The sequence below is a fragment of the Triturus cristatus genome, chromosome 2_1, assembly GCF_964204655.1.
Source record: "Triturus cristatus chromosome 2_1, aTriCri1.1, whole genome shotgun sequence".
Taxonomy (NCBI): domain Eukaryota; kingdom Metazoa; phylum Chordata; class Amphibia; order Caudata; family Salamandridae; genus Triturus; species Triturus cristatus.
This window is the reverse complement of record NC_140581.1, coordinates 890,562,037-890,584,985: the sequence shown is the minus strand read 5'-3', so window position 1 is coordinate 890,584,985 and position 22,949 is coordinate 890,562,037. Positions and strand designations below refer to the sequence as shown.

Genomic DNA, 22,949 nt, shown 5'->3' with positions numbered 1-22,949 from the left:
GCAGTTCTCAGCCCCCGCTTGACGAATCCCCCCGAGACTTTCAGGGTAGGAGCGGAGCGCAGCGCCCCACCTATTTTGAAAATTTCGCGAGGATTCGTCGACCGGCGCCAAAGTTATTCAAAATAGAATGTTGCGGTTTTCCTATGGAAACAGGGTCCTAACTATAACTACCTACTGGCGACCACCAGTAGGTAATATATATATATATATATATATATAAAGTACCTAAAAAATGACATTCTTACCTTCAGTATTCTCCAAGATATTTTTGACATCACAATACTTCTTTATATGATATTAGTGTCTCGTGATATTTTGGAAACAATATTATGGCGGAACACCTTTGACCATGGAGGCTAAACAAGGTAGATGGACATATGCATTTGTAGTTTCTTAGATTTCTTTATTCAGGACTTTTATATTTTGAGTACTGTTTTCAGTTCATTAATATTGAATTCTGATTTAAGTTAATACTCTTTAATTCTAAACTTGAAGCTGAAATGGGAAGGGTTTGGTGTATCTTTCGCAAACCAAGATGTCACCCAAATAGTGAGAATCACATTCCAAAAGAGAACAAATGTGAACTAAAATGTGGTGGCCATCTTTGAACTCTAATATATCGTATGTTTCAGGACTGACTAGTGTTGCAGTCTTCTCTGCAATATACTCATCATGAAATCATCTGGAATTCTTCAGTGAACCTTATTCATGTTGTAGTGCCACCAGCAGCAGTTGTATGATCTTGGACATTACTTCAAAGCCAGTTTTGTTTCTTGATGGACTCTAAAGAACTACAGTTATATTTTCATCTGTGGAGTTACAGTCTCCGGTTTCTTCCAAAGACTTTTAATAACATACGTGGTTTTCTGAACATTATTATAAGCTACATTCAATAATAATCATGGTAGCGAGGGAATTAGGTTCTGCGTGCATATGTCATCAAATTGCAGAAGGGTTAGACTTAGACTAGCATTTCATATTATATATTGCAGTCAAGCAATTTATATTTACAACTAAGTAGCTGAAGAATGCTACCTATCTCTGAAAGGTATATGATACAGAGTATTTTAGACAATGGGGGGGGTGGTCAGCAGGTAGAAAGAAGGGAACAGAGCTATCAGGGGTCTGGGGTCTGGGGGCTTGGGGGCTTGGTTTCGAGTCCCCACATTTGTTCAGGCACAAAGAAGCACACTTGTCTGAGCAGGGCAGCAACCTGTATTAAGAAGATTTGACAAGGTCATTGGAAGGGTGGATGAAAGACCCTAAGAAGCTCTGAGTTGGGGGAACAGAAATGACACCTCATGGTAGGGTATTTCTGGTAGTGGAGGTAGGCAAACTCTTCAGCTGGTTGGGAGAAGATGGAGGGTGTCAGAACGAGCAAAGAAAAATACATCCAAGATGTGGGGCAAGGAAGTAAATTGCTTTTAGTAAAATGTGCAATATGTGTTGTGGTCTCCATTCATTTATTTTCTTTGTTTGAAATTGTATTCTCCAGGTGTTGGAGAAAACCTTACAGATCCATCTGTGATTAAACCAGAAGACAAGCAGTAAGTTTAATCTCATTTAACAAGCTGCTGTTCTGAAACTTGCTGTGTCCATTTTGAAATTAGGGACATTTTCTGTTGATCTTTCCACTCCAGGAGCAGATCTATGCGTATTCAAATGTTGCAAATATGTTTATTAATAGTAATATGTAGTAGTTATGTACTAACAGTGTAGTATGCTTTCCACGTGAATGATTAAAAAGGTTATATTGGTGTAGATTCGTAGAAAAGAGCTATCTGCAGGCATCCTATAGAAGAATTACATTGTACCTATGAAAGAATTGTGAATGGGATACAAAGAACATTTTCACAACTGTCTGAACAATTGATTATAGCAATATGAATGATAATAGTTTTTTTATTAAGCAAGAATGGAACTGTGAAATACATCATGAAATGAGGTGGACAACATTTCAAAATGTGCTTAGTCAGCTGAAAGATTAGGTTTTGAGAACAACAAAGTGTAAATAACTTGGTGAATGTGGGATTCTGAGTAACCGTAAAGCACCCCCTGATGCTAATCTTACTTTTTTTGTCCACCCAGTAGTGCTGCTTTCCTTGACATGTAAACTGACCTTGTCTCAAAATACTATTCAAGGGTATTTTTTAGAGTCCAGCATTTGTTTACATAGTATGGTCAAGAAAGATGCACAATACACTCTGGGAATTAAGAGTCTGAATTAGAGTTTGGAGGATGGGTGGCTCGAAACAAACATTCCAAATATCCTGTCTGCCTTATTTCAAGTGCCATATAATATAATGCACTTGTAATAAGATGGGCGGGATATCAGTCACATTTGTGACAAGCAACCTGTCAGGCCCTGTAGATCAACAGTCCACAGACAAACTAAACATTTTGTTTCTCAGTATAATCGCTCCATAGCGTTCCCACAATGCTAGGCAGAAGAACCTGAATATACTTTTCACCCCTGCTTCCATGTGACACTATTCGTAACCAGTGTCATCTTAAGTATTTTGGTGGCCCAGTCAAGACAACATTTAGGGGCCCCTGTCCAGAACAGCTTTGTATATTGTTTCCCATTTACTACCAATTCAGGCTCCATGACGTCAAACAATATTGAATATTACGTTAAAGGCTAAGATGGAGAAATACACAGATGTGAGATTGAGAGACAGCTCGCTTTCCCAGGGTGCACCTTGGAAGGTGGGTGCACTGAGCAATTGCCCACTTTGCCCATGCCTTAAAACATCTCTATTGATAACAATGTCTGCCCTGATACTCTGATACATAGAAATGGAGACTTCAAATGGCACCTTCATACTAGGGATTTTGCTCAACACTCCTGCCCGTGGCTCATGCTTATTCTGTGGGTTTCAGTAAATTCCAGTCTTGCCTGTTTCAGATTGATGCAGGAGTTAAAGAGCATGCTGAGATTTCTAGCAGCTGGGCTTCTTACAGTGATTGATGGAAAAAGGATGGCTTTACATAAGGAATTTAATGTAGTGTTTAGTGAGTAGGCAGTTGAGTACCGTATTTCATTTCTGAAAGTTTTCATTAAATAAGCATTTGTAAAACCACCAGGTCTTACTTTTTTTGCCTCCTCTGTGCAGCAGCAGGAAAAAGTCAAATGCTGATTGCCAATTGTGAGGAAACAGGCTTTTTGTAGGTTTTGCTCCTCTTTTCGCCCCCTTTTGACTTTTAGGTCCTGGTGTAATGGCTGAAATGCCCTGAACCCTGCTAATCACAACTCAGTGCATGTCCTCTGATCCTTAAAAAGGTACATGGTTGATTGGCATATACCCAATTGGCATAGACTAACTTACTTTTAATTCCCTAGTATATGCTACCATGGATTCCCAGGCCTATAAGTTAGAATGTCCCTTCAGGGATTGCAGCACTTATTATGCCACCCTGAGTGGGATACTTTAAACCATGGCTCAGAGTCTGTCACTGCAGACTGGAAGGGCAGTTGAGAACTACTAACTCAACTTTGTCATTTAAGGTAATAGCAAAACCTGGTTATACCTCTTTTTTTTAAAGTTTGAGTTTATTAAAGTAAAAAGAAAAGGGGGGAGGGGGGTACAATCAATCATGGTAAATATTACATATAATAAGCAATACAATGGGGACTCTCAATAAAAGTAAATATGACAAGCATGAAAAATACAAACAAACCTATATATAAGAAAATATCATATGATACAATAGAAACAATGTCATAACAAAGGGTAACACTATAGCAGTAAAAAATCAACTCATGGCGGCTTACGTACTTCAACAGTGTCAAGGTCTGGAGAAGCATGTGTTGGGGCAAAGGAGGAGAGATAGGATACCACAGGTGACCAAAGCAGGTCACGCTTAACTGCTAGGGAAATGGGAGATACGAAATTGGTATCTAAACGATGGTGGAAGCAAACTGCATTCCACCAAGAGTGATAGGAGACGTTTGCAGCCTGTTTCCAATTAGAGGTAATGGTATGAAAAGCCACAGCAATTAAGAGGTCAAGTAATAGATAGTGGGGAGGCGATCGCGGGAGACTTGGTGATAGGGAACCTAGAAAAACTTGCAGAGGGGAGAAGGGAATTTGAAAATGAAATATCGTTTGTATTTGCGCCCAGACCAGGTGCCAAAATTTGGAGATAGGGGGGCAATCAAACAACATATGTTTGAGATCTGCAACAGGACAGGGACAGGACCAACAAGTAGGAGATGTGTCAGGTGAAAAGCGAGATAAAACGTGTGGGGTACATAAAGATCTAGTATAAATAAAGTATAAAGTTTGGGTAGTATTAGCAGCTCTAGAGGTTTTATGAAGTTTAGTCCATATTTTGTCCCAGAAAGACAAAGGCCAGTCCTGGGTAAGATCCAATTCCCATGCAGTCTCAATTTTAGATTTTAATCTATTAGTGGAGAATCGAAAAGAATTATAGATAGCAGAGGCCGATGGAGATGTCTCCAATAATGAGGAGGTAGCTTTGCGATCCAAAGGAACAGTGTTAGATGGGGCCAAGGAATGAAGATATGAAGTCAAGACTGGAAGTAGGGCAATGTATTGTGATCGAGCAGAGGAGGGCAGTGAAAAAGAGGATTTAAGATCTTGAAAAGAGAGAGGAGTGTCTCGGGAAATTAGTTGGGAGATCCAACACAATCCTTTAGAGTACCATGACTTCCAAAAAATAGTACGATTACGTATTTTGAAGAGAGAGTTATACCATATAGGCTGCTCATGAAGGGAGAGAAGAGACGGGTAAGATGATGATAAATAAGGAAGAAGAAGAGTGCGAGAATGTGAGATAGTAGGAGAGCGAAAGCGAACCAAGGGAGATGTGAAAGATAAATACTCACGAAAAGTAAAAGGGGAAAGAAAAGAGGATTCCATACTTAACCAGACGGGTGGATAATACGGAAGGTCAGAAGAGAACCATCGGATCGATTGCTTCAAAGAGAAAGCTCGATGGTATTCTCTGAAATCCGGAAAACGTACGCCAGATTGGGACTTATCTTTGCGTAGAGAAGCTAAAGCAATCCGGGAGCGTTTACCATTCCATAGGAATTTCAACAACAGGGAATCAAACCGTCTGAAGAAAGAAACTGGAATATGTACTGGAAGCATGGAAATGGTATATAGAAGAAGAGGTGATAACATCATTTTTATGGAATTAAGCCGACCCCACCAGGACAGAAAGAGCGGGTTCCAACGTTGAATAGCCGTGTCCATTTTCTTGAAGATATAATCGAAGTTAAATTTGAGTGTGTCAGACAGGAGAGGGGCGAACCAAACACCCAGATATTTGATCTTAGATGGCTGCCAAGAGAAACCTGTTTGGGAAAAGAGATGTTTTTGACAGAGAGGGTTTAGGGGAAGAATCTCGCATTTATCAGCATTAAGACGGTAGCCAGAAACCGCAGAGAAGGAAGACACTTGTTGAAGGAAAGAGGGAATAGAGGAAATAGGATCAAGGCAGTAAAGAAGAATATCATCAGCATAGACCGACATTTTGACCTGACGTGAACCAAAATTAAACCCAGAAATACTGTTATCCATACGAATTCTAGTAAGAAAGGGTTCCAGGGCTAGAACAAAAAGTAATGGGGATAGAGGACAGCCTTGTCGTACTCCCCTGTGTAATGAGAAGTAATCCGAGGACATTCTGTTGACAAAAATAGAGGCCTGGGGATTAGAATAGAGTAAGGAAATGATAGATATGAATTTGGGGGGAAAGCCGATCCAGCGTAAGGCCTGAAACATAAAATCCCAACCAATCCTGTCAAAAGCCTTCTCCGCGTCTAAAGAAATAGCCGCGAAGGGAAGTGACAAAGAGGTAGTCTTGCTAAGAATATTAAGAAAAACACGGGAGTTGTCAGATGCGAGACGGCCCTTGACAAAACCCGATTGTTCAGGACCAATAAGGTCGGGTAAGAGGGGATCCATGCGTAGTGCCAATAATTTTGCCAAAATTTTGTAATCTGTATTAACCAGAGAAATTGGTCTATAGTTTTTACATAACGAGTGGTCCTTATCTTCCTTGGGAATTAGACAGATTAAAGCCTGTTGAAAGGAGCCACTGGAAGATCCCGCCGCAAGGAAGGATTGGAATAAGAGTAATAATTTAGGGAGGAGTAGGGAGGCGAAATGACTGTAAAATTCAATAGTGAATCCATCAGGGCCTGGGGATTTACCATGTCGTAATTTAGAAACTGCATGAGAAATTTCAAGGGGCGTAATGTCCCGATCCAGATCCGTAAAATCCACATGAGAGGTCGAGGGGGGAGGAATTGAGTGAAAATATGAAAGGAGATCCGTAGTTTCCGGAGTGTGTTCGGGGGTATAAAGATTGTCATAAAATTTAACAAACTCAGAAAGAATATCTTTATCCTTGAAGCACGAAATCCCAGAGGAAGTCTTAATGGACTCAATCTTTGAACGGTCCTTCCTTATCTTTAAGTAATTAGCCAAAAGTTTCCCCATTTTGTTTTTGCCTCCATAATATCTGGAATTACATTTTAATAAAAGATTAGAGGCAGCATCAGTTGTAAACCTATTGAAGGAGATTTTTGCATCAATAAGTTTTTTAAGAGAAGCCTCAGAATTAGAAGCATGATAATCAAGCTCCAAAGTCTTAATATTGGCTAAAATGCTTGTAGACTTGGCCTCTCGAAGTTTCTTGCGACTAGCCACAAAATTAATAATAAAACCCCTAGAGGCTGCTTTAAAAGAATCCCAAACAGAAACAAAAGAGGAGTCAGGGGTATGGTTGAGAAGAAAAAATTCCGTGGCGAAGGCAGTAAATTTAGAACAAAAAGTCGAATCTGTAAGCAAAGCATTATTGAAACGCCACCTGCCGGAGTGGGGGGAAAAAGGAAGTAGGTCTAGGTCCACATGAATTGGGGCATGGTCCGAGATTAGAATAGAACCAATATCTGAACGAATAGCGTGTTGGGATAAGGATTTGCTAAGGAAAATATGGTCAATACGGGACTGCGACTGATGTGGAGGGGAGTAAAAACTATATTCTCTGAGATCAGGATTACATAATCTCCAAATGTCCACCAGGGCATTATTTTGAAGGGTGTTAACAAATTGAGAGTGCATCCTAGAGGGGACAAATTTAACGTTGGAATGACGGTCAAGGAAGGGATCGATAATTTGATTACAGTCCCCCCCAAGAAGAATATAATCTCCAGAGAGGGTGGACAGCTTTGTTGAAATAGAGGGCCAAAAATATTTATCAATTCCAGTTGGGGCATACACATTAAAGAGAGTGATAGGAATATTATCAATAAGTAATGTAACAATAACCCACCTACCATCAATATCACATTCATGAGAAATTGAAGAAACATTTAACTTTTTATGTAATAAAATCACAACACCATTTTTCTTGGAAACTGTGGGGGAGCATAACACATGACCCACCCAACAACGTTTAAGCTTCAAAGCCTCCGAATCAGAGAGGTGTGACTCCTGAAGGAGGGCAACATCAGATTTAAGTCTCGCTAAATGCGATAAAACCCTTTGTCTTTTAATGGGATTGTTTAAACCCTTAACATTCCATGATGTAACACGGAATGGAACAGCAAAGAGATACAACTGACAGCAACATGCTTGTTATTGCAGAAAAAATAATTTGAAAAAATTGAGAAAGTCTCAACAAAGTGATAAAGGGGAAGGAGCAAAGGGAGAAGGAGCGAAAAGGGGAAAAAGGGAAGAAAGGAAAAGAGAGAACCATTATGAGAATAATACTGAGTACAAAAAGAGGAAGAGACAAGGGGGGGAAAAGAGAGGAAAGGGGAAGCAAAAAGAGAGAGGAAAGAGAAAAAGGTAAGAAGTCAATTATAGAAAGAGAGACAGAGACAAAAATCAACAAAAAGACAGTACACGTTCGAGACGAACGACTGAGGAACATACTTACGGAACGAAAAATTCAAAAAACGAGGATGGGGCGATGGCGCCGGGAGACAGCGACGACAACAACCAGAACACACAGACAAACCTCAAATACCATGGATCCAATAGCGCACTGCGAAAAGAATAACATAACACATCTGGAAGAGGGAAGGCAATGTCTGTAGAAACAAAAAGGATATGCGATGAGAGGAAAAGACGTGTCACAGAAAAATAAGAAGTATTAACTACAGATGAGCTAAATTACACTTCATAACACCACAAAAGGGGGCACGTGATAGCAAAAACAACTGTCGGACAAGGAGACAGTCATGGTTTAACTAAACAAGAACGTTAACAAAGAGACAACAGAATCATAAACCATCGAATTCAAACAAGGAGAAGCAGAGTATGTCAACCAGGTCTGGATACATCCATAACGTCAGGGCCATGTTGTTGGAGAAACGCCTGTAAGGCCACAGGGTCTTCATACGTGATTGTTCTGTCCTTATAGGTGACCTTGAAGAGACAAGGATGTAGTAGACCATATCTGGCATTTAGGGCCCGCAGCTGAGGCCGCATGTCCAAAAATTTCTTCCTACGATCTGCAGTAGCCTTGGAGACATCTTGTGATAGATAGAGGCGATGACCCTCCCATATAATTTGTTTCTTGAGCTTGGCAGCTGAAAGGACCTGTAAGAGATCAGTGAATTGTAGAAACAGCATGATAACACCTCTGGGTTTACTAGTGGTCCTCGGGCCAAGGCGATGAGCTCTTTGAATATTGATGGAGGTTAAAGTTGGGGCGTCCAAGATCTTGGCCAGAAAGGATTGGAAGAAGGTGGTGGGGTTTGACCCTTCTGTAAGTTCTGGAAGGCCATAAAGGCGTAGATTATTTCTGCGATTTCTGTTTTCCAAATCCTCCGTCTGGCGCTTAAGTAGAAGAATCTCCTTTTCCATTGATGGAATGTGGGAACAAGAAGATTGTAAGGAGTCTGTGTGGGATTCCAAGGACTGAACACGTGACTCCAAAGATGACCATTTCTCCTGCATGGCCTGCATGTTCTTGGTGGTAGCCTCCATGAAAGGTTTGAACGCACGGAGCTCCTCCAGAATTAGATCCATGGGAGCGGATGAAGAGATACTCTCTGGGGATGGTGGATCCTTCTTCAATCGTTTAGAAGAAGCGAGGGAAGAGGACAACTTCTCTTTATTGCGCGATTTAGGAATGGCTCCTCGTATTGGATCTGGTTTTGGTGTGATGGCGTCCGCCTTATCTCGAGGAGAAGAATCCGAATCTGAGTCCCCAGGAAGTGGAGAGGGAGTGGACAACTTTAAATTCCTGAGTTTTCCCATGAAGAATCGTGCAAAAATCGACGATTACCGCCCCGAGGGAAGGCAAACAGAGATTCTGAGGATGCACGATATGTCCGTGAAAGGAGCTTAGAGTCAGACACAGATCAGAAGGACTATAAACGTGAGATGCCGTGACGATTCAGGGAGCCTGCTCTGATGTAACCTCTCTCATTGGTTATTGACCGTGACTCTTCAAAACTCGGAATGATGCAAAGACCAGGTATTAGACGCATATGTCCTCTTATGCAATATCTGACTCCGTTCACTATAACATGACTTGGGTGCAATGAAAGACAAGAAAGTGTACCATACAGCAAGAAAAAGTTCTTTAAATTTATTCACACTCCTTGTTGAAGTTATCTGAAGTCTTAATAATTCATTTTCCCTCCATTTGCAATAATCCACAAAATAAATTTGAAGAAGATTAAAGGTTGGATGCACCAAAAAATAGTTATATTTAAAGAACTAAGAGCAATTGGATATAAAGGACATTTTCCCCCTCAGAGAGAATAAAGTAAAAAAAAAAAAAACTCCACAGAAACCATTCCATTCCTGGTAATGAAATTATTGTTCTTGGGATGTTTGAGGCAAATGGACACTAGATGGCAGCAAAGAGTTAATAAGCAGAGAAAAAACGGTCACAAAAGTCATTTTCTGAGGGCTTGTTTAAACAAAGTTAGCTTCGTGAAGAAAATAGGTACTTATTATGTGAGGCAAGGAAGAGGCAGCCCATTACAACAGCAGACGGCAGCTCCAGGTAATTTAGAGGGTCGCAATTCAAGGAGAGCTCCGTGAGGGCAGTGCGTGATAAAATTCCTGTCAGCGCGCGAGCTGAAATGGCGGCCGTTAAACGCTACAGAAGCGCTCGAGTGAACAAATAAAAATAACGGCTCTTACATGGTGGTCCCGTTATTGTAAAGTATATCGTTGCAGGCAGCTTCGCTTCCGACAAGCGGGACGCGCTAATAGAAGTTCGAATAAGCGGTCAGCACCGCGTTAGGATCGTCGTTCTCCCCCGTGACCAGGGAGGTCAGGGAGTGTCCGCCATCTTCAACGGGCGCAAGCCACGCCCCCCTGGTTATACCTCTTTAATATATACAAGTCACCTCTAAGATAGGCCTGTTGAGTCCCAAGGCAAGACATTCTATTTTAAAAGGTGAAACATGTACCTTAACATATTCTAACAGTAAAAACCAAACATTGTTGTTTTTACTGTAGTGAATAAGGATCGTAGGTCGGTTGGAAAGTATGGAGTTACAGGCTGACATTTCAGCCCTGCTAACTTCTGAGTGGGACTACTAAAGATGGTACTGTTAGGTATCAAAAGAATCAGTGTATGGAATCAAATTTGAGGGTTAAATCAAATCCAATGTCAATGGTAGGCAAAGAGCAACTTTAGAAGTTGCCACTTTAGTTGCCCAAGGTATTCGGTGCCAGTTTATGGGTATACGCAAGGACTTTCCTCAAAGACAGCCTTGTGCCCCCTAAGGAGAAATGTGAATGACTCCCAAAAAAGAGCAAAATAGAAGCCTGCATGGGGCAGAGGTTTTGGTAGGAAGCCACATGGGTGTTAGCCCAAAAGGCGAGCTTCAAAGGAAAACCGTCTTGAATTGGCAAAAGGCCAACACTTGGGAGAGGGGCTGCTCTATTGATTAAGCAGACAGATAGGCTACCACTAGGGACAGAGCGGGGAATCAAGCTGTCAAACCGGTTATCCAGGGGTGTGTAGCCCTTTTGGTACTAACACATCTGGGATGGGTTAGGGAGCACTGCAGACCAATAGAGGGATCTGACATGTTGGGAGTGGGTAGAACGGAGACTTCTGGGATAGGTTGATGCCACATTTCACAGGAACTTGTCATCAGGAGGGAAGAAACCTAGTAACCCATTGGCTAGTGACTGCTACCTCCCCCAAAGGCATTTTCTGGGCATATTAAGAGAACCTCTGGCACCCAAACTCAGATCTTGTTTGAATTGGAGAAGGGGACCGAAGAAGGACTGCCCTGCTGCACCAAATAATCGGTGAAGAGGGACTGTACAGACATGGACTGCAACTACTACCCCAGTGACCCTGGAACTGAATTGAAGGCTGCTTTTCTTGGAGACATAACTGTTTCTGTGGACCTTACTGGTCCCCATAACTGGGTCCCTGAAGGTGTTGGTCACCTAAAGTAACTTTCAATAACAACATTGATACTTACCCAAGTTTTTCCTTAAAAAAGCTTGTTTCAAATTTGTTGAATTTGCCAATGCTTGTTCACAGTGAAGTAAACAGTGTTGATTTACTATACTTTGTAAGTTCTATATCTCTGGAACCCTCTGGTGGATCTTTTTCATTTGGGTGCCAAAAATCTAAACTATTTTTATAAATTGCTGTGAGATTTCTTTAGTGTCTCGTGTGTTTCTTCTTCAATGATTTTGGTGCTGTTTAAATGCTGTACACTTTTTCCTTCATGTAGGCCTGCCTGCTCAGATCCACAGCTACCCAGAGTTGATCTAAGGGTAACAAACAAAACCTACTGGTCCTAAAGGGGTTTTTAAGTGTATTACATGGTCGCACAACCACACCATATAATACACCACATTTCCTCACATCGATGCTGTGTAGCATCTACAAAAAAAAAGGTGCAGTGATGCAGCCCATCGTTCTGCTTGCATATTAATGTGTCACGACGAATGTTATGACACAGCAGCCCTTTTCCTAACTTGTTTTGCGTGAAAATGCAATGCAACACAGCATTGCAGAGTGGCCCACCAACAAATTGCAGCCGTGGGCCTCTCAAGTAAAAAAAATTAAAATAGAAAAAATGTTCGGGTGCAAAGGAGAAGTGGTTAGGTGTAAGCAGTTGGGATTGGGGGAAATTAAGTATAGTAAAGGCAGGTGGGGAGAGTGGGTAGAGAGCACACAAAGTAGAGAGCACCACAGAGTGCTGGGGGATTTGGTGGTGGGATAAACAGACGAGTGATTGAGAGCAGTATGTGAGGTAGCAAGCAGCACAGAGTGTTGGAGGCAGGTATTTAGCAAGGGGAGAAATACATGAGGGAGAGAAATACATATGCATTCTCATGGAGTGCTTCACCAAACAGAAAAAGCACTTCCCTAAAAGTGACCAGTGGAAAGATACAAGCCAGCAATTGAAAAGGATGGGAAGAAGCCATGTCTCAGGGGAAGGACAAACACAAGAAGAGCTAGACCAATCATTGACTAAGAGGCAAGCAAGTGAGAGTGCGAACCAGTGGTAAGCAATGGGAGGAATCTAAGCCCACTGTAAATATTTGATAAGTAAGCAATAGAGCTTTTGGAACCTGACAGCTTGCACTTCTGATAGGCGAGACCTATAATGAGCAAAGTGCCAGTCAATGACAGAATACAGTTAGACCAGTCAAGATGCAAGGCAGATGGTTAAGGAAAGATGGACAAGAATAAACTAAAGATGTAAGTGACACTGGCACTGAGGTGACAGTAGAAGCCAAATTATATTATATCACCTAAGTAGGTTGTGTACCAGATCAAGATTAGGAGACTCAAAACCAAGCCTTGGAAGATTCTAAGGGGTTATTTACTGAGGTTTTGCTTGGGTGTTTGAGAGGTGTAAAGGGATTCAAAGTATTGCGTCAATATATTTACCTTTATGAATGGATTGTATTCACAGCACATAAAAGTGCAGCACCCTGTGCGTTCCCGTGCACCCCTTCGTACACAAACCCCTTAAAGACTGAGCATTTGGTGCAGAACAAAAATAGCACCAGGAGTAGCAAACAAATTGAGTGTAGATGTTGCTGTATGATGTCTCCCCACTATTTTTAGAGAAGGGATTCTTTTTTTCCCCTACCCAATGCACAAGGAGGTGAAGAGTTGTCACCCTGTACCCCAGCACTGCAGCAACTTGCATTTACTCACATTGCATGCATGTGACCCGGCCTCAGAGAGCTTTTAAACCCCACTTCCTACTGGTGGCATCCACCTAATTTGTGAAAAAGGCCCAGTAAGGGGATATTGTTGAATCTCTAATCTAACAAGTAAGAGAGAACTTTAAGCCAAAAGCCCTTCTACTGTCTACTGAAAGCAAATATGCAGAATTAGTGTGCTTTAAAGCTGGATAAAGAACACCAACAGAAAACTAATGTTCTCAAACAGCAGGTTTGACTGTTCCAAAACAAAGTCCCAGCACATTTGTTTACACTTTAAACGCAGGTTGAAGATGTTATACCAAGATCAGTTGGAGAGGTTAGAGGAGGGACCAAATGAGCACTGACCCACTAATGCCAAGAGTGGCAAAAATGGTGAGCACTGCAAGGTGAAGTGAACTCGTTCTAAAAAACCCTTGTAGAATTTTTTTCATTATTGTGCATTCCTGCAACCACATCTAGGTCTCTTTTTGGTAGTTCACATTGGTAGCAAATGTTGCTCTAAAGTATTTCATGGTAGATACATTGTCTAACACTTGGGGCCAGATTTAGCAAAATGTCATGCAATGCAGCAAGACAACTTGCTCCACTGCATGACAGGGATCGAACAGGAATGCATCATATCTATTACGATATAACTCATTCCTGATCTCTCCCTGCACTGGCACACTGAGTGCTGCCTAGCTCCAATGCAGGCACCATCCAGCACAAAAACAATCCTTAGAGGCATTTTCTTCTTTCTATTTGTACTACCTATCTTTTCACCTATTTTTTTTTTTTTTGTAGAATCAGATTTATAGTCTTCAAACAGTGTAGCCTTATGATGGCCTCCCGTGTTTGAAGACTATGGCTCTGATTATGAAAAAAAAAATGTTAACAAGTATTCCTGTACTCATCCACATTTGGAGTAAATTTTGGACCTATTTAGAATTCATGGAGTACTCCAGAAGAACTCCAGCTTTCACTACTTTGCAGAAGCCTCACATGCTTAGTTACACATGCATAAATGTAACATTAGTACATTCATGCATGTTTGTGCATGTTCACTGTCTTATGCTGGCTTCCCCAACCTTGAATGTCTTGAACCCACCATTGAAACCAGATATGTTTCTAGTCGAATATCTTGTTGGTAAACAGCCTAAAAATGTAAATTGTGCACCTAGTATGAAATTCCAATTTGTGCACCCTAGTGCAAATCAAAATTGTGCTGTGGTTGCCAACAAGATACTTCTTGGGATATACCTGCTGAAAAGGTCTTGGCAAATAACATGTGTATTTGCACATAGGCACTCAGCAGATGACCAATTAGCACATGAGCATATGCCACCCAGCTTGTAATCTTTTCGGATGCCTTTGTGAATTGATTTTTCTGCTGTAGTGTTTTCATAGAATTCTCTTTGGTTTGCACTCATGATTTCTTCTCTTCAATATTTCCTTCAAGATCCAGAGGCATGGTTTTTGGCCCAGCCAATCTAGGAGAAGATGCACTGAGAAACTTTATTGCAAACCACCGATGCAATTCCTGTTGTAGGAAACTTAAACTTCCCGGTATGTACTAGAACAATCTTTGATGTTGATGCAGTTTTTACTTGTGTTGTTTATCATTGCTCCATGTGTGTGTGTAATTGGACCTTGAAGGTTTACTAGCAATGTTAGTTATTAGAAAACATTCTAGCAGTACCCAAAAGTTACATTTTCTGTTCTTAGAACAATAGTTACAGCTCTGTATTGAAAGGCTTTCAAAGGTTTGGAGAATTATGGAAAGAAGCTCTTTAGAAAAGTTAATATTTGATCAAAAGCACTTATCATAAGTATGCAACACTTACCAATATGACCTGGCCCAGGTGATATAACCTGAGATATGATTATCTGTTAATTTACACCATGTCCAACGTAAGTAAAGGAAGGCAGGACCCATAAATAATTTTCAGGCTCACCACAAAGGGGGTTATTTGGAGTTTGGCAGATTGATTAACACGTTACACATCTGACAGATTTATTTTTAGAAATTGGGTTACCAGTTGACTGACATGTTAGCCCTGGTGAAGCATTTATCACAATTGTAGTCAGGATAAGGCACAAGCAACCCCCAAATTAACCAGTGTTCACCCTCCGGTAGCTTGGCACAGAGCAATCAGGCTTAGCTTAGAGGCAATGTGTAAAGTATTTGTACAACACTTCAAACGGTAAAACAGTGAAAACACCACACCAAAAGATCCCACACCGGGTTAGAAAAATAGAGCCTAATTCAATAAATGAACCAAGACCAAAACAAAAAAAATACAATCAGTAAAAATCCAGTGAATAGAACCGAAGATATTTAATTTTAAAGTTTTGGGCGAAAATAGCACCAAAAGGCAAAAAGTGTCACCTGTGGTTATCTTGTCAAACCCAGACAAAATTACAAGTTCAGGCCAACTGCGATAAAATGCAGGCCTGCTACAGGGACCCAGTAAGGCCTGCTGAACAAAAGTCCCTTCAATCCTTGTTTGTAGAGCGATGCGTGGATCTGCATCAAAGATGTGATGCGCAGCTGAAGCGATGCATTGGTTCAGAGATGCAGCTGTTGTGTAGACATCAGGGATCCTGTCGACAGAGCTTACAATGTGATGTCCGGTATCGGGGATTCGATGCATAGTCGGGGTTACGCGTTGGTTCCAAGGAGCTGCAAGGATGTGATGCAGAGCCCGGCATCATTTTCTAGGCTTCCGTTGAGAGGTGCAGGGGCCTGAGCCAAGGGTGCATCGTGCAGTGGCAGTTCAGAAGGCAATGTTTCTGCGCCGGTAATGCGAGTCATTCGCGACGGGCCCAATCCATGCAGCAACAGAGATCCGTTGGCTCCGCTTGGGGTTGTGCCGCGCAGCAGAGTTCAAGTGCAGATGCAAGGTTGTTGGAAGCCTCGTATGTCCCCAAGGCTTTAGATCAGGAGGCCAGCCCACTAGCTCTTGGAGTTAATCTGGGTTCTGGCTATAGGAGTTGCAAGTCCAGTCCTTCTGACCCAGGCTGGAGGGCAGCAGGTCAGCACAGCATTGCAGGAATCCAGCAGTCCTTCTTGGCAGAGTATCCCTAGCTGCAGAAGTGTCCTGAATTGGTGTTGTTTGAGGTCCTTTTTTTATACACAGTTGTGACTTTGAAGTGGGGAGAAGTGTTTAAAGGCATGCCTTTGAAGTGCACAGATGCACTGCCTTCCTTCCCCTGGCTCCAGACTGGCGACAGGGGGTATGCATTCCTTTGTGCAGAGGCAAGACACATCGATTGAGGTGTAAGTGAGGCTGGGCCCAGCTCCTCCCATCCTGCCAGTGATGGCCCATCCAGTTACCCCTAAGTTTCTATTATGTGTGGCTGTCTAGGAGGAATACACAAAGCCCAACTGTCAACTACACCCAGCCATGTGACCAGAGACAGGCTGCAGGCACCAAATGGCTAAGGCAAGAAAATGCCACTTTGTAAAAGTGCCATTTTCTGAATTGTAATATGTAATCCAACTTTGCCATCATTTTTAAGTTTTTAATATTTTTAAATGTGGATTCTAGAGACACCAAAAATGAACCACTTATCTCTTCCCATTTGGAAATTACACTTATAAAAATGTATCCCACACATGGGAGAGATATGCCTGCAGCAGTAAAAGATGAATTTAAGAGTTTTTCACTACCAGGACATGTAAAACTTGAAAGCACATGTCCAACTTTTTAAATACATTACACCCTGCCCTTGGGACTGTCTAGGGCCTACCTTAGGGGTGACATGTGTGTTAAAAAGGAAGGTTTGGGCCTTGCAAGAGGTTTATTTTGCCAGGGCGAAATAGCAGTTTCAGCTGAACGCAGGCTCTGCGATGGTAGGCCTGAGATATGTTTACAGGGCTACTTAAGTGGGTAGCACGATCAGTAATATAGGACCAGGGCACATGTAGTGAACTTTATTAGGGACTTATAAGTTAATTATTAATACGCCAATTTTACCATGTTTTAGGGAAAAAGCCCACACACTTTAGCACTGTCTAGCTATGGTAAAGTGAGAAGAATCTTAAGGCGAGCAAAAACGAAGTCAGTCAAAACAGGAGGTCTGAAGGCAAAAATTTAGGGCAAAATCACACCAATGATACAAGGTCTAACAACCGTCCACCTTATTACATCCATTATAGCCTGTAACACTTGTAATAAAACAGATAGGATATCATTATGTTTATGAAGTAGTGAACCTCAGACAAGCTAGAAATGAAGCCTTAAATATTTAAATGAGTTCCACATTGATTAACAGTATTTAAATGTTTCTTATGTGGATAGCCAGAAAACTTGCATGCACCCTGACCTCAAGGGCCTAGGTTGGAAACCCATGATCTACACTCATATTGTTGAAAACAGTGTATAGCAGTCCGTGACCACTGTGGGTCCTATAGACCCATTTCTTTGCTAAACTCAGAAGTCAAAATTCTGGCCACCAAACTGACAACGCGTCTCCTGGGGGTGATCAGAGACTTGGTCCACGAGGATCAATCGGGGTTTATGCCGGGCAGATCCACTCGCTTAAACATTAGGCGCACCCACAATTGGCTCATGAAGGTACGGAACCGGACTGGCCCACAGTTGTGCCTATCATTGGACGCAGAGAAAGCGTTTGACGCGGTCGACTGGCTGTTCTTGATGCCACCCTGGCTAAACTTGGGTTAGGGCCGAAATTCCGTAGCTGGGTGGTGACACTTCTCTACAACCAGCCGATAGCCGCGGTGCGAGTCAATGGATGGTGCTCAGCACACTTTCCTATCGAGCGGGGAACGCGTCAGGGATGCCCCCTTTCCCCTCTTCTTTTCCTGCTTACCCGTGAACCTCTGGCGTGTGCAATACAGGTGCACCTCTCCATCTGTGGTTTCCATATTGCACCCATGGACATTGAAGAGGAGAATATCTCTCTTTATGCTGATGACATCCTGATGTATAACTCCCACCCGGCTACGACCATCCCGGCCCTATTTGAATTGATCACTGACTATGGCAGCCATTTGGGATATAAAATAAACTGGAACAAGTCCACACTCTACTGCCCGACCACTGCACAAATAGACTGCCCCCTGCCAGGATACCTTCGAGTGGTACAAAGCGACTTTAAATACCTGGGCATCTTCATCACTCCCAATCTGGAGGTGTGTAGAAGGGAAAATCTATGATCGGTCCTCACTAATTTTAAATCGGACGTGGAATGATGGAGAGAGCTCCCCCTTGCCCTACTCGGCTGTGCGGCTATTTTTAAAATGATTAGTCTGCCTCAACTTCTCTATACCCTCCAAAACTCGTACCACCCCCTTCCCCATGTTGTCTTGACAGAGATTGCTGGCACACTCCGATCACTACTGTGGCTATGGGGCTACCCTAGAATTGCACTTAAAGCACTGCAACGCAATCCCTACAATGGAGGGATCGCCCACCCTGACATTGAGGCTTAGTACTGGGCATCTCACTTGATACCTATAAACAAATGGATACACAAACATAGACAACACCATACATACCGGCTTGAGAAGGAGGTCATGCTACCCCATACGCATCTGCACTATATATATGGAGGGAAGGGTGGTTCTCGCCTGCTGCCCGCGACTCAGGTTACCCTGGCGGGGTTGGACGAGGGCGAACAAGATCATGGGCTGGACAGGACGGGTGATGAAAGCCCCCCCACTCTGGGAGGGGACTTGCTTCAGGGAGCTATGGAAGTTCACCTGATTCGAGGCCTGGGAACTCCTTGGGATTTCCATGATAGGTAACATAGTTGAGAAAGGAGACCTCAAAACGTGGGCCAAGCTTCAACAAGAATACAATACGACTGACTCACAATTCTTTAAATACGCACAACTGCGCCATGCATGGCCGGCAGAAAATGTCTTGTGTGACCAACTTCCGGAATCTGTGCCTTAGGAGGGTAGACTCCTACATGAGGAGCTCGCCCAAAAGGCGGTTTCATTTACATACAGATCCATTAACAACAATATTCCCGATGGGCTGGTGAGACTTCGGTCACGATGGGAGAGTGAGGTGGGGGCTATGGAGGACATAGACTGGGAGGCGGCATTAATGCACCCCAGGGAAGTCGCCATATAGGCGAGACTCCGGCTCATTCAGTTGAAGATACTACATCGGACATACAACGACAGGGACAGACTGCATAGGATGGGGAGGGCGGAGTCTCCACTTTTCTTGGCCTGTGCCGCGGGCAACAGCGATTTCTTTCATACGGTTTGGGCGTGTCCTGAACTTCCACCATTCTGGGGGCAGGTGGTGGGACTACTAGGAACTGTCCTGGGGGTGAAGTTACCAATGGAACCCAGGTTTGTGATACTTGGGATACCGAGTGAAGTTGACATCACCAGAACGCAACTGGTCTTTGCTTCCCTGGGGTTGGTGGTTGCGAAAAGAGATATTGCCAGGAAATGGGGGGTGGCAGATAAAATGACTATTCAGGAATGGACGATGGGTATGGACATGTACATGATAGCCAAACAAACCACATACCACAGCAGAGGGTGACCCAGGAAATTCCACTAAATCTGGGACCCTGGAGATGACACTTCGGACTTGACGTGGGTGGTGATATGCAACAGTTCGCGACACATACCACACATGGGTCTCCGATCCTAGGGCCCGACTAAGTGATGCCCTTGTGGTTGCTGGCACGGCCCAGACACCACTGTTTCTGGACCCCATGTGCATACACATGACCGTAGAGAAACGACACGTGTGGAGAATACTGGTCTCCGTGAATCCCGGGGAAGGGGGGGAGACGGCCTGATGATGGCAGAAAATTATGTATCTATTTGTAATTGTTTTTGTGGAGATCTCATGCAAAATTGTACTGCGTTGTTTGTTCTATTTTAAAAATAAAAATACATTCCCCCAAAAAAACTGTATAGCAGTCAAACAAATGTTGACTTACCGAGAACCAAAATGGTGTCTTCAACCTGTTACGGAAGCGGAAGACATGTCTCTTTTCTCAGGAAATAATGCTAGCATTTTGGCACACCATGTGCATGCTGGCATTATAGTTTAACTTTACTTCCAGAACAAACTCGTTTTTAATAAAGAGCAGATGGAAAGTTTTGCTACACATACATCAGATGCAGCTAAACAGTAAGAAGACCAAAGTCATTATCTTTAGTTCAGAGACCATGAGTAACAAAACACACATAAGTGGGTCCCCTCCAGATATATTTAATCACAGGTGTAATGTAGCATTGAAAGTTAAATAAAGCTGTAGGTATTTGCTTATAGTGGTAGGCCCACTGTTGATTAGCATAAATATGGAAATACCTGCATTATATTTGCAAATCCCAATCAAACACAGTGTCAGATCATGTTTCAATAAATCAACCAGGGATTTGTAGAGTGCACTGCTCACCGGTAAGGGTCTCAAGGCACTGGGGGGAGGGGGGTTTCGGGCAGCTGTGGTCATTCGAAGAGCCAGGTCTTGAGGCTCTTCCTGAATGCTTGCAGTGTTGGGCTTCGTCTGATGTTGAGGGGGAGTTTGTTCCAGGTCTTGGCCGCGATGTAGGAGAAGGATCTGCCTCCCATTCTGGCTTTATGGAAGCAGGTGATTTCGGCCAGGGCTAGGTCAGCAGAGCGGAGGTTTCTCTTGGGGGCGGAGAAGAAGATTTGTTTGTTGAGGTATTGGGGTCTGGTGTTGTGGAGGGTTTTTTAGGCGTGTGTGAGCAGCTTGAATGTTACTCTTTTTTTTAAAGGGGGAGCCAGTGGAGGTCTCGTAGGTGCTGGGTGATGTGGTCTTGTCGTGGGATGCTGAGGACGAGTCTGGCTGCGGCATTCTGGGCGGTCTGGAGTTTGTGGAGTAGAGATTCATGGATTCCAGCATAGAGGGCATTTTCCCGTAGTCCAGCCTGCTGGTGATGAATGCATGGGTGATGGTCTTCCTGGATTCGGGGGGATCCATTTGAAGGTCTTGCGGAGTATGCAAAGGGGGTTGAAGCATGTGGAGGATGTGACGTTGATCTGTCGGTTCATAGTGAGGGAGGAGTCGAATATGATGCCAAGGTTTCATAGACATGAGCCTTATTAACATTGCCCACGTAAAACAAAATCAAATTAGCATTTTCCATCAGGGACTTTATGTCCTCAAATAAAGCAATGTTCACACCTGCCCCCTTCAAGTGTTCCTATTTGAGTAGGAGATAGATTGTTATCTTAGGTCCAAAACAATGGTAAGCTCTCCCTGCCCCTAGCCTAATGGAACTATGGACTCAAACATTTAGGCAAATGTTGAAAGCTCACTCATTCTCCACTCCTTAGTAGTTCACGGTCAGGCTTTATTTGCCCTGTTTGCTTCTTGTGCTGCAGACTATTGCCACCACAGTGTCTGGAAATTATCCCCATAAAGTGTATTTCCAAGTGCTGTTATTTTTTTTAAGATTGCTAAATATTTTCCAAATTACAACATAGATTTATATCTTCTAAGTGGCATTATTAATTAATTTAGGTTATATACATTCTATAAAATCCTCTGTTGTTTATTGTGTAGTTATAGGACGTTTCATTTTTTATTTGCACATTCCTAAATCATTTTCAATGCCAAATAATTTTAAGTCATTACAATATGCAACAATCATTATCACTTAATTGATTAGTATGAAAAGTATATTACATTCACGAAAATACTAATTTCATCATAAAATATAGTAGAACGCTAATTTTATATGTTTGTTTAAAAATAAATAAATGGAGTTGCTTCCTATTGTGCCTCCCCTCACGTAAACACTAGTCCATATGTTAGGATTTTATCTGTATCATGAGTAAAGGTTTTGAACCCTTGCCATCACTTTTTAAAGATTCTCTCCACCATCCTCATTTCACATTGACAATTTTAAGAGCTTATTTTCACTAACAACTATGATCATTCTGCTGTCGTTATTTAGGTAATCGTGTAGGAAGAAGTGTTCTATATTACATTAGTGAATAGTTATGCTGGAATCTGTATTCCTTGGTATCGTCTAGGACCAGCAGGGGTTTGATTTGTGTTCTTTTTTAGTATGTGATATTAGTCATTTTAAAATAGGAGTTGCTGGTAGCTGACCTTTAGTGAGCTCAGGTACTTTAGGGAGTGCCTCTTTTAAAATTTTAGTAGTGGTCTAATAAGAACTAGTACTTGTCTCTTTTAAATTTTTAAGTACATGGCTTACTTCTTTTTCTGTTGAATTTGGGGGGTAGTGGTGCTCCCTGACGTTAGTTACAATATAGTTTTTCGTTGTAGTCCTTCCATAGCATGCATTTGCATTATATTTAGGATAGTTCCAATACACATTCTCTGTGGTTTCCCTGGCAGTGTGTGTATCCCATGTGCAAAAGCTTTGGTTTGCCTTTCTGTGATGTGAAATATGTGGCTCTTTCTGCCATTATGTCCAAAGTAGCATACATTTAAAATAAATTATAGTGGTTGAAACATTCCTTTTTGCTGCTAACATAATTCACATGTTTTACATTTTACACTTAGGAGCAGTCGCTTTAAGTTGCACTTGGATTTCTTAGTTTCTCTTTGGTGTCATCAAGATTTGGGTCAGGTGGGCGTTCCTTTTCCACCAATAAATCTTTTTAAAATTTTAGTTACATGTTGTAAATGCAGGTTTGGCTAGTTTTGAGTGGTGGTGAGGTTTTATGTTTAAGTTTAACCTAGAGGTGTTATTTTATTTTTCTAATTGTGTTTTTCTTACTTACTTTGACTGTTCCTTTGCCCGGGTTTACAAATGTGGAGTTGGAGGTTTTGGTGTGAAGTGCTTTTTTTTTGCTGACAGTCTTCTAAGGA

At 42.2% G+C, this 22,949-nt stretch overlaps 1 protein-coding gene across 3 annotated transcripts in view; it reads left to right on the top strand.

The window, feature by feature from the left end:
* The window catches only part of TRPM6 (transient receptor potential cation channel subfamily M member 6), a 671,614-nt gene that overhangs the window by 631,928 nt on the left and 16,737 nt on the right, over positions 1 to 22,949 (top strand). For all 3 annotated transcript variants that reach the window (XM_085633062.1, XM_085633061.1, XM_085633064.1), the window contains 2 exons: positions 1,496 to 1,547; positions 14,599 to 14,705. In XM_085633062.1, the coding sequence (XP_085489188.1) occupies positions 1,496 to 1,547; positions 14,599 to 14,705 (159 nt within the window). The remainder of the gene's footprint in view (positions 1 to 1,495; positions 1,548 to 14,598; positions 14,706 to 22,949) is intronic.